Genomic DNA, 19,797 nt, shown 5'->3' on the forward strand with positions numbered 1-19,797 from the left:
CCACTGCATGCACATCAGACGAAAAATTCTAGGGTTCCAGTGTAGACACTGAAAATGTGCAACTATAATTCATATTATGGCTCCCAACACTTCCTAATTTATGTGGTACTAGTCATCTCTAGATTTACTGTAACTAGTACTAAAATATTATGAATCTGAGCAAGCAAAGACAGGATATCTGTCACAAGAGACAAGCAACTACAAAATTATACATACAGTACAGTATATACTATGAAAGAGTGAATCAAATGTTCACAGACAATACAGTTAACATAACTGTTGCAAAATGGAGTTCACTCAGCAACCACAATGACCGCCTTACATCCCTTTTGTCAGCAAAATTCAAACCATCGCCGTCTTTGAAACAATAGCACAGACTGCCATGAAATTCTGCAGGTTTCGCCACGTTCAAACCTGCTTCAGATCTGTATCTGTAGCTCACTGAAGGCTGAAGAGACGCTTTTCAAACCCACGCCAGATCACCACCTTATCGTCAAAATGTGCCCTAGAATGGTAACAGTTCTTTCAAAACACTGGCCAATCAGTTCCCAGCTCAGTAGATACAGTAGATATAGAGTGCCTTATCACCCTGCAACTCACAGCTGGCAGCCCACTGAAGCTCAGCAGGTGTGAGCCTGGTCAGTACCTGGATGGGAGACCTCCTGGGAAAGCTGAGGATGCTGCTGGAAAGGGTGTTACTAGGAAGAGAAGGGAGTCCCATATTTTCTACATTTCTTTATAATGGACTTTACTGTGCTTTGGGGGATATGTAATGCCTTGAAAAGTTTTTCTCTTCCCGTGCTTGGTGCTTTTCAATAACCCTGTCCCAGATTTACCCTGAACGTTCCTTAGTCTTCATGATGTAGTTTTGGTTGGGAACTGTGGGACCCACCAGAGATAGGTGTGTTTATCCCGAACTCACGTGAAACGCCCACCTTGCACACTGGTGGACTCCAATCCACCAATTCTACGGCTTCTAAAGACTTTTGTTTGCACAAGAGCCTATTTTGGTGTGTCATAGTAAAAGGGGGTGAATACTTATGCAATCGCTGTCTTACATTTCTAGTCAATTTCGGAGGATCTGTCGGATTTTGTCTTCACTTTATAGAGTGTTTTCTGTCAATCAATGGCAAAAACTCCAAGTGAAAAATATTATGATTCTTTACTGAAACACAATCAAATGTCCGGGGGAGGGGGGGATACTTTTGATAGCCACTGCAGAAGGAGAAGGAGAAATCTTTAACAGATTTCTGTTGTGCCTATAGGTTGAGAAGACGTTTCAGTCTGCCACTTAACATTTATCATAGTGGCTTTGCTGCCGATAGTATAATTCTGTAGATTACTTTTTGGTAACTGTGGGTAGAAACCACGACTGGGCTCTTTCACCTACTGTACTGCGTCCTTGTAGCGAAGACTTCTACCGTACTCACACAAACAGAAACAAGTAGTTGAGCCCAGGCCTCACATACAGAGCAGACACAGGAGTGCTGCAATGCAGTACCACAAGCTCAGTGAAAGTCTTAAACAGGCCAAACCCCTTCAAAAAAAAAAAATTGAATTCCGGGCTTCTTTATTAAAACAGGTGGAGGAAAATCTAAAAAAGGACAGGCTTTCTATCAAAAAGCAATGTCAGGGATGTGAATAAACAATAAATTGAACAAAATATATTTTCCATTTTTTTTCTATATACAATTCATTTTTTGAATACTACAGTACTTTGAATCGCATTCCTTTCCACACTCTAAAACGTACACAGCAAAAGTATTAAAAAAGGTTACCGTGTTAGCTTTTTGTTTTGAGCAAGCAAAACATTTCATAACAGCAATCTCCAACTTACTGTAACTGCTTAATGAAGATGATAACCAAAAGCATGAAACTAGACTATATTTAAAGATCATTCTCCATCCCTGCAGCAGAACACATGCTAAGATAATCCCATATGTTAATATAAATGCCTTTTGACCTAAAAAACAACCATTATCAAAAAGCTACTTAATGCTGGTAAGGACTGCAGTAAGCATGCAACACCAAGAAGGGGGTGTCAGATCTCTACAGAGCACAGACACAACAGGATGTTGTAGACACGCCAATTAACTCAACTAGCAAGTGTCTGAAGGCGAGAAGAAACCTGTGCATTCAGAAAAAAAACTCTGCAAACACAGGGAGAACATGCAAAATCCACAAGGTGTCCCTACATAGGTCCAGACTCAGGATCTAACAGCTATAAGGCTAATTAACTGCTAAATAACACTCCTTCATACTGCCCTATGAGGCAGTGATAGAAAGAGGTCTCCATGATAATACCAGTTCAGACTAATCACCACACCTGCTTCACACATGTATTTACCAGTGGGATCACATAGCAGCCCCTGAGCAAACTAACAAAGAGGACTTTAGAAAATACCTCTGCAAAATGTTTTAGCACATTTAGCTATAGAATATTATGCTGCAGGATAACAGACACGTTTACCTTACTTGCAAATACGAAACTGTGTGTTTAAGAAGGATCACTGCAAAAGTGCTTTATCCACACAGAAAAAAAGACTTCAAGCTATGAATTTTTAAAATAGAGGCAAACGCTACAACAGGCTTCTCACAGAGCATTCTCACATTGTTGTGTAGTGAAAAAGCAATATAGTAAAAAGCAAAACCATCAAACTCTCGGAGCTGCCAAAGAAATTCACCAACCTTTCCATGAAACTGACGATTAGATAACATTTCATGCAGACAATGTCTTAATCTAATGTCTACTAAGCTACAATTTAAATTCCCCCGATACCAGATTAATTCCAGTTCTGATGGACTGCTGAAAGATCCTATCCCGATTTTCGATTCATCTGTCCATCCATTTTGTTGCCACTTTTTCAAATTTAGGGTCAAGGCACTATTCCAATAATAATTTCTCTGAGAACAGTGGAAAATACAATCACTGGGTCCAGGAGATTTTGAGATTTTTTAGACACTGTTATCCCTTGCAATATTTCGCTCTCCATTATGAACAATAGTGAGCAAGGATTTCTTTAAGGCAGTATTATTATCCCTAATCTCTTGTCACACTCTACATGTATTCATATTTCTTCAACACTTCACCCATTTCCCATGTAGTATCCACATGATAATAATATCTACCACCGAGAAAAAAGAATGTATATTTCTGGCATTATGGGGCATTTGTGACTGCAACTGCTCAGGTTAAGTGAAGCCAGCACAAAAAGGATATTTCCCCCTGCTCATAAATGTCACTCGGTACACAACAGGTGATTACCAGCTGTGTTACTATTCCAGGCGACGGTATTTTTTAATTTAAACCCATTATTTTTCCTCGAGTCTTATTCCACTCACTGAGTGTGCCCAACATCACCAAAAAAAAAAAACTTTACAACTGTCATTCCAATTTCTGAATGAAATGTAAGCAGGGCTTTTTTAAACTTTTTTGTATCAAATGGATGTAGATGTAACAGGGTCTCTGTTTTATTACTGTATACAGTGAATGTGTTGTATTCATTTTACAGTATGTATTGTATAGTCTCATCACTTTAGGGGAACTATAGGGGAAAACACGCAGCATAAAACTAGACATAAGACAAACATCCACCTTATTTAAGAATTAATTTGATAGGAGTACATTATCCGTGTACATGAACAGCAGTCTAAAAGCATGTGTAGCAGGAAGGCTATGAACATACTTCGGAATACTTAATTCATCCCCAGGGGTGCACTTTAAGCAGCATACAACATATAACACAAGACCAAAAAAAGCAGACCTCAAGTTAAGTTTCTCCCCATGCAAACACACCAGAGCCAAATTCCCCAGAAGTCAATTAACCTATCGGGCAGTATGAGCCATGTTGCCTCGAACCCAGGGCCGCAACACTGCAATCCCTGGGATGCTGTATGGGTGTTTTGTATCAAACAATAGCACTGAAAATCCCATTAAATACATTAGGATTCCAGATTTAAATGCAATAAAATGTGAAAAGACCAAGGGGGTGTGTAGTTTTGATATAACCTGAGTCCTGCACATAGTGACTGTGCCATATTAACAGAAGTTAAACACTATGGAATAAAGATTAGTTCACTATCTAAACTGTACTTTTATTAGAATTCCGTTTTATATCCCAAGTTGCGTAAGTACAGTACTTCCAAGGTTAGCTATATTTGCGTTAATGCTGTTGGAATAAAAAGTGTCCGTCTTTAACCACACCTCAACACGAATATCAAAGATAGACATTGGAAATTAGTAGTATTCATGTGACTAAATAGAGACTCAGGAGATATTGCATTTTATTAAGGAAACTCATCAATTCCCAAATTACCATATACCTGTAACTGTAGCTCTTTCTACAACTTCTTGTGTAATTTCAGAAGATAATGAGCTGAAATAACATCAGAAAGGCATGACCTGAAAGAGGAACTAGACAGTCGCTGTCAGCATTTTGTAAGATTAACATATAATTAAATATAGCATTTTTCTTTTCCTTTCAACGGGTTGCAGGGAGGATTATACTTAGAAGTATAATTTAAAATGTTCAGTGCATATAATTTAAAAAAGCTTATGAAACACTGAATGGAGTTGTCTGCTGTAACTAAATTCATTTAGAGCTACTATGCCGTGCACCACAAACTTCAGTGTTCATCTGGGGCCAAAAAAAACCTCAATTTATTAAATAGATATATTCCTCATAATAACAGAAAAAGAAACAAAATAAAGTCCGACTGTGCACAATTTGTTAAATATTCCGTCTCAATTTTAAGCATTTGCATTTATTTTTTGTTTCAATATCCACCGCTTATCAATTTATAAGATAACCTGCTTGTAACAGTGACAACAAAGTAAAACAAAGTTCTCTAGAATTTCAATTTGGACTTGCAATTTATGAAAAGGCATTCCAGACATATCCACCCACATCCATTTTCTAACTACTTCATCCAATACAGAGTCGTCAGGGAGCCAGAGCCTATCCCAGCAAGCAAAGGGCTCAAGGTTGGATATGCCCTGGACAGGACACCAGTTCAACGCAGCTCACGCAAACACTAGGGCCAGTTTTCCTAGAATCCACATTATTTAACCTACCAGCATGTTTTTGTACTGTGGGAGGCAACAGGAGCACCTGGAAGAAACCCACATAAACAAGGGGAGAACATACAAACTCCATGCAGATAATGACTCCAGGTCCAGAATTCAGCCTACAAGCATGGTACTACGAGACAGCAATGGTTACCACTGCACCACCAATATTTTACAACCTTTTCAATACCTGTGGTCCTACACAACAAAATGGCAGGATCAAAAATCATCACATTGCAGGATAAACTTCAGACTGCTTCATTCAAGAATTGTCTTGTAAGTTACGTTCATACCCAGCTGGTATCATCTTGGGGAAAACCCAACGATCCTGCTATATAATGATGTTTTATTCTTCAATTACAGTTTGCAGAACTGCGTTTGTGTGTTAACCAATAAGGCTGTTGGAATGAATTTGGTCAATCACACTAATTCATTCTGTAATATGAACTTTCTGGTTGTGACTGAACTGATAAGTGAGCTATTTCAACATTGGAAGGTACAGTATCATCCTAGAAACCTCCTAATACATAATTATAATGTTCCTACTCAACAAAGAAGGAAGCTAGAGTGACATTCTCCTTCTAATTAACCAGTTATCTGATTGATTTTAAACATGAGCAATAACCATACAATTTATGTCATCACAATGGCATAATTGAATATCAGAAATGATACTACTAATTTAAGACTTCCTGTGTTTAAACCTTGGGTTATTAGCCAATTAAACGCTATCATAGTATTTATCAAAATGGTGTTAGTAAAATTAAATTACTGTAAAAAGCTATTCCCAGAAATGGAAGTAGCATACTTTTTCAGGCATCTCCACATACAATGGGATTCAAATGATCAATACCTATGCTCACACCTTAGAAAAGGCTGTAATAAAATTTGTCCAGATTTGCTATAAAAGTCAAACTGCTGATGACGATCTGTTTAGCCAATTAGCTCCAGGCATCAAAGGTATAATTCTGTCAATAATGTAATTCAAACATAGAAAAAGGAGTTCAGGATTTTTTATCATTCATGACTGCGACAATTAAACTGACAAATTACTGTAGTGTATGTCTCTAAATTACAAAAAGCAAAATTACTTCCACAAATCTTTATTTCCCTTTTGTGGTTACTGTTTAATCAAAACATTGTGGCCTTTCAAAAAACAGAACATGTTTCACCCATGATCAACATTTTTTAAACAGATTCAGGTATGTTTACACATGTACGTTATAGCAATATTTTTATTTTCATTTTTTGCCTAATATCAGCGTAGCTATGGTAATATTACTGCAGGTATACACACTGCAACTTTATACCACAATAATGCAGTTATTTTTTGTAAGATCTCAATTATTGTCTTTGGCGCTAAGCAAACAATGAATTTGAAATCTGGTTACAGACTTCTGCTTTCTATCATCATTAAACTACTAGAGCTAATTAACATTTTTTACAATTCATACTGACTTCTTGCTCTTAAAACATACCATACATTAAAGGTAGACTATTCCTAATAATATTAAATAACTTTCTTTATAGGTAAGCATTCCTACAGTACTTATTAGCACTCAGTGACATTCATCCTGTTTTAGTAGAACTGCAGTTCTGGTTCTTCTTCAGTCTTCATAAACATGAAAGTTAAGATAATGTGCTCCGTTTAGAAAAACAGAAACAAAACAAGGATATTTTGCCAAAATATTCAAAACCTTAAAAGTGGTCTGAGGCGAAAACAGGTCCTAACCACGTCTGCTCTGAGACACAAAAGCTAAGGCTGGCCATACGTTTACAGCGGATTCAGGACTGGCAAAGGGCACTTGTTTAAATGGGAAATTGTGTATTGTGTATTGCTTGAAAGAAACTCTCAAGGTGGGTGGCATTGCTGCCTCACAGTGCTGGGGTCTTTAATTAGGTTTTAATTCAAGACCTGGGGTGCTGTCTGTGTGGAGTTTTTATGTTCTCCCTGTGTTCGCATTGGTTTTCTCCCATAGTCCAAAAACATACTGGTACTGTAAGTTAACTGGCTTCTGGGAAAATTGGCCCTCGTGTGTGTGTGTGCCCTGTGATGGACTGGCGTCCTGTCCAGGGTGTACCCTGCCTTGCACCTGTTACTTGCAGGGATAGGCTCCGACTCCCCCACGACCCTGAATTGTACGAACTGGTCAGAAAGTGGATGTTGAGTGAATCTGTCAAGGTACGTGTTAAAAGCCAGTGGCGTGTTGTGAACAACAGGCTCATCAGCCCGAAGAGTGAAGGATGCCGAACAACAATCTCGGGAAAAAAATCATATTTTTGTAGTTTCCAAAGGAGAACCATTTGAAGTTGCCTTAGCCCTCATTTAAATATCGATACGTATTCCTCTTGCATGTTGTGTTCAGTTGCCGTTTAAGGCAAAGCACTTCTACACTAAAAAAAATGCTGGTAAATATTAAAATGAAGGGATGAGGTTTATTTTTCTCGCGGCATTTTAATAACCCCCCCCCCCCCAGGTTTGAAAACGTTAAAACAATAGAAAAAAATAATTATAAATAAATAATAAATCTAGACTAAACATAAAAAACTGCAATGTATTCTAAAAGTGATCTACAGCACAAACAAAATCTGTTTTTTTTTTGGTAATATTGGATGTATTTGATATCAGTTTTAAAGGGTGAGCGAGCAACGTTGGGTTACGTGAATGTATTGAAAACTGAGCTTCAAAATAACCGCATATCTTCGCTGCGTGTGCCTGAAACCCTTCATATGAGATGGGAGTCCTCAGAGGAAAGGGTACTTCTCAAGCGAGGAAAAAATGCCGCTTGACGGCTCAAGAAACGATGCCTGGCGCTCACATCATTGCGTAACAGGGACAGAAGCGTGGACTTCGTCTCTGACTGCCGTCATCTCCGCCTTGCTCCACTGAAGCACATCGGCAAAAACTGCAGAAATACTGTTAATCGTTTATATTGAGAAACGCACGTCAGCGGGGGTGGGTAATCTGTACGGAAGACATATAACATAGCCGGGTCCTTCAAAACAGTCACAAAGCTTTCCTGAAGGCAGCGCAAAAAAAAAAAACAACGTTACAATGTCAGGAGCCACGATACAGAATTACTGTATATTTAGACAGACCAGAACCAAGTACAACAGGAGATGATCGCCAGGGCAATTCTAGCTTAAAAAGCACGAATCGGGTTTCCTGTGAGACTGTAGTATCTGCGAAATTGCAAGGCAAAGGAAAAAGTGGCATAAACAAGGGCATCCTGAAAATGCAGCAGTGCATTTGATGCTTAGGAGCGTCGCGGCTCGTCATTGGGTCGAATGCATGTTTATTACAAGAATGTTATATTCGACAGGCGAAGCCACCCTCCACATGTTATGCCTCAAAACTAGACAAAGATAGATCAAGGCTTAGAATTACTTCTGGCTAGATATGCTATTTTTAGCAGCTCTATGTAGAGTCCACTATTCCTGCAGTAACTCTTAGCCAGCTGTCACTATTATGTCTTTGCTGTCCCATATGCGCCGCTTCAGCGACGAGGATTGGGATGAATCCCATCGATTTAGCGCCGTGACATTTACCGAGAATGAAATGATACAGTCTTAGCCCAAAGGCAGCGCTCGCCTTACCTTTTCCTGAGCCCTCGTTAATTTCTTCTGCACGTTGCTGGCTAGTTTACCAGCGGTGACTCCTTTCCCCATCTCAGCCATCTTGTCTTCTTGTCTTCTGATAAATACTCGAATAAGAGCGTGTGGTCCAAAACAAAAAAAATAATAAATAAACCTAGAGAAACAATGGACTAACCCCGTTAAAGGGACAGGGGAAGAGTACCGTATGTGCAACGGGTAAATCTTTAAAGGGGCAGAACGGTGTCCTAAAGCGTATGTTAGCTCAGCCTCTTAAAGGCACACGACGGTTTTTCTAATTCAACGCCTTAAAGAATAGCAGTAAATAAAATCAAACTTTGCTTGTATGAAAAAAAAAATAAAGTATCCCTTTTCGTCTTTCTATAAGCGATTCTACTTTTTTTTAAAAACAATTATTTATGACTACATAGGTATTTTTTTGTGAAAAACCCTAGCCGTAGAAATCAATACGATCTAGCAGCATAACCAATAGGATATCGGGGCTATTTTTCTCCAAGACAATCTGGTTAGTACAGCCTCTTAAAGCGGCAGGTCCACCTTTCACTATAAAGCGTGCAATATGTATTGTAACGCAACGGGGCTGTAAGCGTTACAGTATTTTTTTAATTGGAGATGTATGAGCAGACAGACCCCGAACTTTTTGATTTTGAGTGTGGAGGTGTTCTCATTAGGTTAGGACCAGGCTTTTGAGCGCATCGATCATGCTTTCAGTACAGTACTTGTTTAAAAAGCTTTACCAGTTGGTGCGATCTTCGGAGATTATGTTTTCTTATTCTGTTCTCTGTTCAGTGGACAGCTAATCGACAGCCCTTCGAGCGAGCCCACCCCCACCAAGCAAGGCATAAATAAAACAAGATAGCAATTTGAAACTGGGGGCGTGACGCACCGAGCAATTAAGTGCTCGGAAACGCGACATGAATTCCCAATAATTAAGATTTCTGATGCACTGGTGTCATGGGAAGGACACACACACTGACTGAGCAGGAATGGAGATACTGTAACTGTTAATGTACTGTGGCCTCATTATTTTTTACACCTGTAGCGGCAGTATGTATACAGTAACTCAATGCATTACCATAAGAACCTTTGTTACCACTTTGTTGAAACGTATTTTGTTGATTCAGGCCTCATTTCAGAACCTTTCCTCAAACGGAATACACTTGAAGAGAAGACATTGAGCCTTTCTAGCTTTTGTTTCTTAGTTTCCTAGTTCTAATACACTGGTACTCTGACCCCTTCTTGCTTCCTACTCCTATCTCAGTGGAACCTCCAGAGGTGGTGCAGTGATTCTGTGGCTCTGTGACTAAGGATCTGCATCTGTATCTGTGGCTGGAAGCTTGCTGGTTCAAATCCCAAAGCTGGCAGAGGAATCCTACTCTATTGGGCCCCTGAGCCAGGCCCTTAACCCCAGCTGCTCCAGGGGTGCTGTATAAATGGCTGACCCTGTGCTCTGACCCGGAGCTTCTCTCTCCCTGTCTGTGTGTCTCATGGAGAGCAAGCTGGGGTAGGCGAAAAGACAAACTCCTAATGCAAGAAATTGTATATGGCTAATAAAATGATCTTATCTCATCCCACGTCCCCTGGATCGCCCCACAGCTTTGTTTGGCTACTCTGTGTTCCTCAGCCTTGACCCCTGCTCATCTCTTCAACTTGCCTCCCAGATTCCCTACGGCTTGTTCCTTCCCACTGTCTTCCCAGCTTTGGACTCAACTGTACTCGACTATGACTCTCACCCTTCCCTAGTTCCCTGACCAGCCACAGCACCACGTCTGACTGCATGAATGTCAAGCAGTTGGCCTGTCCGGGCTAGCGTGACTGATTTAGCCAGCAGCCTGTTCCGTGTCTCGTCTCCAGAGTGTCCAGAATCCAGTAGCACACGGCTCTGGGCTAGTCCCAGTCTACTGCTGGAAGGGCTCCCCAACTTGGCTGAGTCTCACCCAGCTAACAGGTTCTGTCACCTTCCTGGATCATGTCACAAGACCCCTCTCATGAACACTCCATTACACAATCCTCCCAAAACATTAAGTTATAGACAAAACCTAGTATGTGACAAAATGTTGCTAACTAAATAGTAAGTAGATAGTTTTAACTTCATTTTCTGCCACGCAGTCTCTGAGTTACACTGTGAGAGAGTGTAACTGAAGGCAGCTGAAGCTATGTAGACAAACTGCTTGTTTAAAAGCCAAAGACTAATTATTTAGTTGTCAACAAAATCATTAAACCCAAATGACTAGATCACAAAGAGCTGATTTAAAGACAACCACATGACTTTAATCCCTTTAATCCCTTTAAAATACTACAGGAAAAGCTTGATCATAGAGTAGAAAATAAAACATATACAACATTAATATATCTATGTACTGTATGTATGTTATTTATAGAAATACTATAATAAAAATAAAAACTCACACCATGTTGTATCATCTGATGCATGTTCTCTTGTGAAGACAGATGTAATAATATTATTCATAATAACTCGGATAAAAAATAACGTTATTTATAAAGCGCCTTTCCAAACCCAAGCACACTGTGCAGCACGAATATAGAAAAAGACACAAAAACTACAACAGACGTAAATGAAGAAAAAACAAAAGCATACAGGTTTTTACAGGTGTAGGCAATCGGACGTAGACTTTGGTAAAAAAGGTCATTTTAAGTTTAAATCTGAAGAGAGTTACAGAAATTCTCTGGCAGAGTTTGAGGAAGATCTTTCCACAACACTGGAGCAGTGACTGAGTCACAAAAAGTCCGGGATGTAGCCCTGGGAACAGGAGGCAGAGGATCGGCCTCAGCTGAACGGAACCTGTGGCAGGGGAGTGTAAACATGGAGGAGGTCAGAGATGTGTGATGGAGCCAGATTGTTTAGGGCCTTGATGGTCAGTAACAAGATCTTATATTGAGTATTTGACTTTATAAGCCACCAATGTAGAGACTTAAGTATAGGAGTGATATTGGGGTCTGGGGTGAGTTAGCAGTCTAGCTGCAGAGTTTCGAACATATTGCATCTTGTTGAGAAGAGAGTTAGGGAGGCCATAGAGTAAAGAGTTGGAGAAATCAAGCCTTGATGTTATAAATGCATGAATCGGGCACTCAGCATCGGACATTGATCAATATTGCCTATTGAAAGATGTCTTAATCACATTTTTCACTTGTGGTTCAAAAGACAGGAGATTTATATTGACATACAAGTCAATAGTTTGTGTTAAATTTTTTTTAGTTATGTTTTAATATAAAGTTTCTTGGTGCCCCACTTATATTAGCTGCTAGTATATATTTTTAATAATAATAGTCTTAATTAGAGGCTACATTTTAGAATTGTTTATATGGTGCTAACTGCCAAGTCTTGTTTTAAAAATTGTAAGCAGCGAACAGTAATTCCACTAATTATCCTAATTACCTAATAACAAAAGTTGATTGGATAGAATTTCAAATACATCTTTTATGTCAAGTAATAACTAGAAAGCAACTGATCATGATGAAAAAAAATATTTACACCTTAAGTAGTATTCTAATTCTTTTGTAGTTTAAATACAGTACTAACCCATTACTAAATAGGTTAATTGCTGATTTGTACTCAACAGCGAAAAAGTCACACTTGTGGGATTGTGGGAGCATTGCAAATATTGGAGATATTGAGATCTGCCCAGTATGTTCCCCTATTTATTCATATATAGTATGACACAGAACACTAATGTGGACTTTTCAAACCCATGTGAAATATTTAATGAGTAGGCCATGTCACCATTGCAGCAATAGCTGAAATAAATGCCCTTTGCTAAATATACCACTGGTACTCACTGCATTTTGCCAGATTACTGAAATAAAATTGAGAATAATGTTACTTCTGGTGACTGTGCCAAAATGATAGTTTAGTCACAAGACGCACTGGGTGCCTGTTATATTAATGTCAAGTTAAGTTAAAAGGGCAGTTTTCATGGGTAGGTTATATCTGCCCCTGACTGTACACCACAAATGTGACTCACCTGCAATGGACATGACTACCCCCTCCCCTAAAACACGGGGTAAAACGTCATGTAGGAGCTTCTTACCATACCTCACAGGCTGCAGTGGCAGACAACGCGCTAGGGAATAGGAATGGTTCACTCATTTGATTGTAGGATGCCTCTGGGATGCTCTGCAATCTGAGCTCTGCACTGATGTAAAAGTAGTATAGTGATGTGATTTAAAATTTAGTGGAACAATAAAAAAATGAAACTGTAAATGGCGAGAGAATAGTACTTAAAAGGGGAACTGCAGTCCCAATTTCTCAGACCGGTTCTTAAATCTCGGTAACAGAATAAAGTTGTTGATGTTCTAGAACAGTTTTAGGAATTTCTAATTAGGCACAAAATCGTGAACTTGGTGAAAGTACTGTACAGTAAGTCGCAAAGCTGTCGCAAACTAGCATTTGAGTTGCCATGAATTGCAATGTGGACCTAAACCATTTAAGGTTTGTTCTCTTTTTTTCCCCACCTGTTAAGGCTCCCCATAGGATTTCAGGTTACAGGACTAGCATTCTACATTTCTGGATCTGTAGAACGTGAGCCTCTGAGACCCGTAGTTTTGGATATGGTTTTTGGTATTTTAAAGTCAAATACTTTTAAATAAAATCATGTGCGGAACACTACTGAAAACAAAAAGTGAGCTCATCAAAGGGAATCAATAAAAACAGCGTTAAACAGAAGCCATTTTTTCAGTCCAGTTTCCTTTTTCCTGGGGAATCAAGCCAGTTGCTGGATTGTGCTTCCAGCCAGGCTCCAGGAACGGTACCCTCGATAAAGGTCATGTCACCACGGTCAGTTTTAGGCTGCCGTGCGTGAGAGCAGGCCTGTTTTTTCTCAGCAGCGCTGGGTTAGCAAGAATGTGTTACGAAGCGTCTTTCAGGACCCTATGCAGACGACACAATCCGGAAGGGAGTGAACACACACACGGGGGGGAGGCGAGGAACTGGGCTGGTAGAGTGTCATGCCCAGTACACCTAGAGGGCGCTCTACTTTTCTCCTGTTCCTAGTTCCCTGCGATTATTCATATCTTTCTGGTGTGTCTTGTTGTGTAGCCTATTTACTTCCTGCTTCTGCTCTGCTCCTTGCTCAGCATTGAGGTTCAGATGTCCTGAGACCCGCCTAGCACCAGGTCGCTCCTGTCCGTGGCCTGAGGGCATAGGTTTCTATACGGCATTTCCTGAACAGCTGAGCCCAGGCTAACCCCCATCTCGCCACTACGCATAGGGTCTATTTTTGCTCTCCTGTCATTCCACGGTTCATCCTTTCTGACATCTGTGACATAGAGAAACCGGGGGGGCGTGACAAAGGTACTTCGGGGGGTGTGGTCCAGGCGAACAGTCCAAAAGGGAGTCCAAAGGGCAGTCCAGTGCAGGCGAAGGTCCAGAGCCGGGTGATAAATCCAAGATGAACAAAACAAAGTTAACAGTATACTATACAATATACTATGTCTGCTCCTGGAGCATTTCAGCCACAGGTGCGTTGTGGAAGCCAGGTGGCAGTGAGGAAGACTGTTGCACGCCATCAGAAGTGGCTCCTTCACTGGTAGAGGACTATTTGTCTGAAGCAGGTGGCTTCACAGCTGCCTCTGTCCTGAGCAGTGAGTAACTGCGTTCAGAAATTTGTGCACCGCAAGGCTTTGCTGCAGGTAGTTCTATCCCTGCATTCAGAACATTAGCAGAGACCAACGACTACTGTTTCTACTGCATTACGCCAAAATACCCCTCTTCCATCTAGTGAAAGCTCAGTTTCAACCACGTTACAACTCAGTTTCCTAGTTAATCTTGTATTTGCACACCTCTACTCTTTCACTTACTGTGCCCACTGAGACTTCGGTATAACATAACATCACTTTATTAGCTCTATACAAATTCTTGCATCAGGAATTTGTCTTTTCACATACCCCAGCTTGCTCTCCATGAGACACAGACACAGGGAGAGAAGCTTGGGATCAGAGCGCAGGGTCAGCCCTTGTACAGCACCCCTGGAGCAGTTGGGGTTAAGGGCTTGCTCAGGGGCCCAGCGGAGTAGGATTCCTCTGCTGGCTGCAGGATTTGAACCGGCAACCTTCCAGCCACAGGAGCAGATCCTTAGCCACAGAGTCACCGCTCCTCCTCTAACTTTTCCAAGACCTTCTTGACTTCGTCTCACATATCTTTTACCATCCAGTCCATACAAACCCTTTGCTCTGTACTTTCTATTTTCACTGCTAGCTCACTTAGCATTCCGTTGCGAGGTCGTAGTGAGTGTTTCTCGTGTAATTCTCTAGCTTCTGTTGCTTAGTTTTCATTTATGAGCTACATCTCATTTCAGTTGAGAAACTGTTGACGATTTGAGAAGTGTACTCATCCCATCCTGTGACACATTCATCCCTGATGTTTGTTAGGCAGCTACAGGAAAATGTTCCATTTCCGGTACAAAGACCTCACTCCCCTGTGACCTGCTACCAAATCTGCTTCCGGAAAATTATGACTTTTCACAAAGCTATTAAAACCAGAGAGCCTTGCTCTGTCACCAACTGTTGCAAAACAGAAGGGAGAGCAAAATGGAGCAAGCAGGTAAATGAACAACGCAAATGTGTACCACAAATGTGTTAAAATGTACCTGAGAGGCTGGTATAATTCCTGGCACAGAGGAACATGGTGCAGGCATTTAAAGTTTCTGGCACACGAGTTCTTTGTATTCTCTAACACAGATCTGGCAGGAGAGTCAAATCAAATCAGAGTCAGACCTGGTCAAACTCTGATTAAAAATAAAATAACACAAAACTAAACAATGCAGAACATTGCGCCTTAAATTATTTGATCTTATCAAGTCTTTATCCGATACTGGTGCATACATCAGTACCAATAATAATACAACCATAATCAAATGAACTTAAATGCTCTTTATGATAGAGGGTTCTAAAGAAGGCCAAGAGCCTTATGGAGCGAGTGACAGAATATCACTTTCAAAGAATGTAAAATAACTCCTAAAACACTACTGTGTTCTTTGATGAATATGTTTATCTGCTTTTCTGTTGGCCGTAAAACAACTGTCCTTCAAGGGATAATGTAGCTTGAACTAAACTGAAATTATTCAAATTCCCGATTTGAGATTAAAGTGTAACTAGGTGTACGTAAAATAATAGAATCACTTTGTACTTTTACTCCTTTTGATTTGTTACATACTGTATTTTGTCAAAGTAAAATTACTGTTCCTCAAGTAACACAGTCAAATTATTTTTACACATCTAATTACATCACACTTGGTTGCATTCCATTGCAGGAATTATTTTTTTCAGAAAAGCCCAATGAGATTTTGTGAGTGCAGAAACTGTGACAGCCAGTTTAGAGGCCTTTTCTCATCGTCACAACCAATTTTGTTTGGGAATAATTAGCTCCTTGTTTCCCATTTCCTTGTGTGTGAGAGAGCACCCGTTTTTGTTTTGTGTCTTTGTTGTAGTTTATACAAAATAGACTAATGATAGAGCTCTTGGCACGCAGAGTTTTCAGAATCTGGGCTGGAAAGTCTCTAACTGTGATGTTCTACTTCTGGACAACTATTTGTATTTGATTATGGGTCATAGTTGTCACGACCGCCAACCTGCCCAGACCAGCCCCCAAGAGAGCTAACCAGCGCCAGCAGCGGGGCGATAATTACGAGCGCCGCCGCACGTGTTAACTCAGCACCAGACGCCCTACCGTGCGGCAGGCTGCAGTATTAAGCCACTCTAACCCGCTTCTTGCTGCTCGGTATGGAGTCTCTACTTGGTGTTTATGCTGTACTTCCCTTTTGCTTCTCGACCTTGGACCTTGCCTTTCGGATTCGGATTAATACTGCAGCCTACCGTGCGGCAGGCTGCAGTATTAAGCCACTCTAACCCGCTTCCTGCTGCTCGGTATGGAGTCTCTACTTGGCGTTTATGCTGTACTTCCCTTTTGCCTCTCGACCTTGGACCTTGCCTTTCGGATTCGGATTGTTTGCCTCTATTTGTGCTTCCTGGATTTCGCCCCACCTTTCTCCCTTTTGACCACGATCTCGCCTGACGTTCCGGATTGTTCGCCTGCGTCTGCACAGGATCCACACATCTCTTCATTGGGAATTCCTTACATTGTGCTGTTGTGGCCCAAAACAATAGACAGTATGGTCTTCCTGTTTTCAGTTCCTAAAGATTTACAGTAACAGTTTCCAATATTTACTACTTTAAGCACAAACTACTTTCAGGATTTTTCTTTACTTTGTCATGTAAATGTATTGACAAGCAAATGCTTGGAAAGTAACTATTTTGAACATCTGACAGTTACACCATATGATGTATGGGCATACAGTGACCTCCAGACTTATTGGCACATCTGGTAAAGATGAGCAAAAAAGGCTGTAAAAGATGTCTGTTGTTTATCAACTTGATCTTGCACTAAAAATATGAGAGAAATCTAACCTTTCAGTGAGGTAAAATTATTCAGTGGAAAAAAAATCCTTAACAGAATTTAAACATTTTTCTCCAAAACACAGGTGTCACAATGATTGGCACCCCTGCATTTAGTACTTTGTGCACCTTCCCTTTTCCAAGATGACAGCACTGAGTCTTCTCTTATAATGCTGGATGAGGTGGGAGAACACGTATAGAGGGATCTGAGACCATTCCTCCATACAAAATCTCTCCAGATCCTTCAGAGTCCTTGGTCCTCACGTGTGGCCTCTGCTCTTCAGCTCACCCCACAGGTTTTTAATGGGGTTTAGGTCAGAGGACTGGGATGGCCTCTGCAAAAGCTTGATTCTGTGGTTAGTGAACCATTCTGTGTGGGTTTGGAGGTAAGCTTTGGATCATTGTCCTGCAGGAAGACCCAACCGCAACCCAGTCTTCGCCTCCTGGCAGAGGCAGCCAGGTTTGTATCTAAAATCTCCTGGTATTTGATGGGGTCCAAGATGCCATATATCCTAACAAGATTCCCAGGTCCTTTGGAAGAAAAACAGCCCCACAACGTCACAGATCCACCACCATACTTCACATTGGGGATAAGGATCTGTTCTGCATGACCTTGACTCTTTTTAAGCTAAAGCCACCTCTGGCGTTTGTTGCCAAAAAGCTCTATTTTTGTCTCATCTGACCGTGGAATCCGGTTCCAATCAAAGTTCCAGTGATGTTTAGCGAACTCCATGCGCTTACGTTTGTGGTTTGACGACAGCAGAGAGAAGCCTTCCAAATAGTTTGTTGGCATGGAGGTGGTGTCTAATTGTCGTTTTGGAGACTTGGTGACCTCAGGATGCAGCCAACTCCTGCAGTTGTCCAACTGTGATCCTTGGAGAAAGTTTTGCTTCTCAAACCATCTTCCTCACTGTGCGTGGGGGCGAAATACACTTGCGTCCTCTTCCAGGCAGGTTCACAACCGCTCCAGTTGTTTGAAACTTCTTAATTATTGCCCTAATAGTGGAGATGGGTATTTTCAGGAGTGAAGCTATTTTGTTTACAGCCATTGCCTGATTTATGAAGGTCAACGACCTTTTCGTCTCATTTCAGTTGTGTATTCTCAGATCTTCCCCACGTTCATGGATGACTAAAGGCGTTTGGCCTCCGTGTCACCTCATATTTATACCCCAGTGAAACAGGAAATCATGGATGACCACTTAAGAGTTCCTAAAGACTAAAAAGGTAAAATATGAATGGGAATATATTTTTTTGTATTATATAATATAATATAATTTTTAGGGGTGCCAATAATTGTGACACCTGTGTTTTTGAAAAACATGGTGATATTTATTATAAGGATTTTTTTCTTTGAATAATTTTACCTCACTGAAAGGTAAGATTTCTCTCATATTTTCAGCGTAAGATCAAGTTGATAAACAACAAAGACATTTTTTCAAATCCTTTTTTGCTCATCTTTACAAAGGCTGCGAATAATTCTGGAGGACATAGTATATTGTGTGTGTGTGTATATATATATAACTTTTATTTCTCTTGAAACAATCATTCCAAATGTAAAGTATCTAAAGCATCTTCCAGGATATTCTAAATAATAACCCCTCTTTATTGTTTATATTTCCATTTAGGAAATGCAAATGTATTTACTTTAGATTGAGAAATTCCATTCATATAGCTAACACCTCTGCAAACCCTCTTCCACAGGATCCTGGTACCAAAAGGAGGGTGAATCCACAATCACAATTCTCATCTGCAATGAAGAATTACCCTGAGAGGTCAACTGTATTATTCCTGAACGTCCTCAGTTCCGTCTCTTTCCAAAAATCCACAAACCTTACAGCCCTGGACTGTCTTGGCGCATGTCTTGGCTTGCATCTTCCCCGTGATGTATATCACACAGCTTTCCTCAAAGAATTAATGAGAACCACTTGATTGAAGTGCTTCCTTTCTAAATCTTGAACCCCTCTTTTTTAGACTGAACTGATAATACTGCCACTACTTGAACTGTTCCTGTCTCCAAGAATTGTGATGCATTTGTTTTGTCATTATCTATCTCAGTGTTATGTCATGTCTTTAATGTCATCTGTTAAGTCATTTGTCATGTGAGGAAAACACGCAAGTAAGCATTTCATTGTACTCACGTACATACAGTATGACAACAAACTTGTGCCATATTGTGCCAACCACGCTGTCCATCTTTTTGGCCAGCTTTTCAACTACACGGTCCACAGCGTTTCATATTTATCATGGACATCACATCTCTATACATCATCATTCCCCATGGTAATGGTCTCACAGCCCTCAAGCACACACTTACTCAACCCAAAGAGGAATTGTTATACTACAATCCACCCAATGCACCTTTGGCAATGACAAAAGCTACTCTATTACCTGCACGTATGTACCCATTTCAAAATCGCCCAGATAACCTTGTGGGGATCTGTAAATATCCTTTGCTGCATCTCTTGCAGAACATGCCCTGCCATTCACAGTGATGAGAGACAGGAAGAAGACTGGCTAAGCATTTCAACCTGTCAGAGTAGTGAAGATCGAAGATTTCTCTAAGCCAATAGTTCAGATCTCCTAGCCATAATTTCTATCTGCATCCATTATAGGGATTTCATGACTCCAACTCCAGACGCACATCAAAAGCCAAGATTACCTTTAAACGTAGATAACACATTCCCCCTTCTATCTGCTAGATTTAT

General features: G+C 40.5%; 1 protein-coding gene across 6 annotated transcripts in view; it reads right to left on the minus strand.

Moving 5' to 3' along the window:
* The window catches only part of bin1a (bridging integrator 1a), a 62,985-nt gene extending 53,858 nt beyond the window's left edge, over positions 1 to 9,127 (minus strand). For 2 of the 6 annotated variants that reach the window (XM_088606830.1, XM_088606828.1), the window contains exon 1: positions 8,666 to 9,127. In XM_088606830.1, coding sequence (XP_088462956.1) covers positions 8,666 to 8,746 — 81 coding nt within the window. In that variant the 5' untranslated portion in view covers positions 8,747 to 9,127. The remainder of the gene's footprint in view (positions 1 to 8,665) is intronic. The other 4 variants (XM_088606833.1, XM_088606832.1, XM_088606829.1 and 1 more) reach the window with 3 other exon arrangements.
* Between the last annotated feature and the right edge of the window lie 10,670 nt (positions 9,128 to 19,797).

This window comes from Lepisosteus platostomus, chromosome 14 (assembly GCF_059453375.1).
Source record: "Lepisosteus platostomus isolate fLepPlt1 chromosome 14, fLepPlt1.hap1, whole genome shotgun sequence".
Lineage (NCBI taxonomy): Eukaryota > Metazoa > Chordata > Actinopteri > Semionotiformes > Lepisosteidae > Lepisosteus > Lepisosteus platostomus.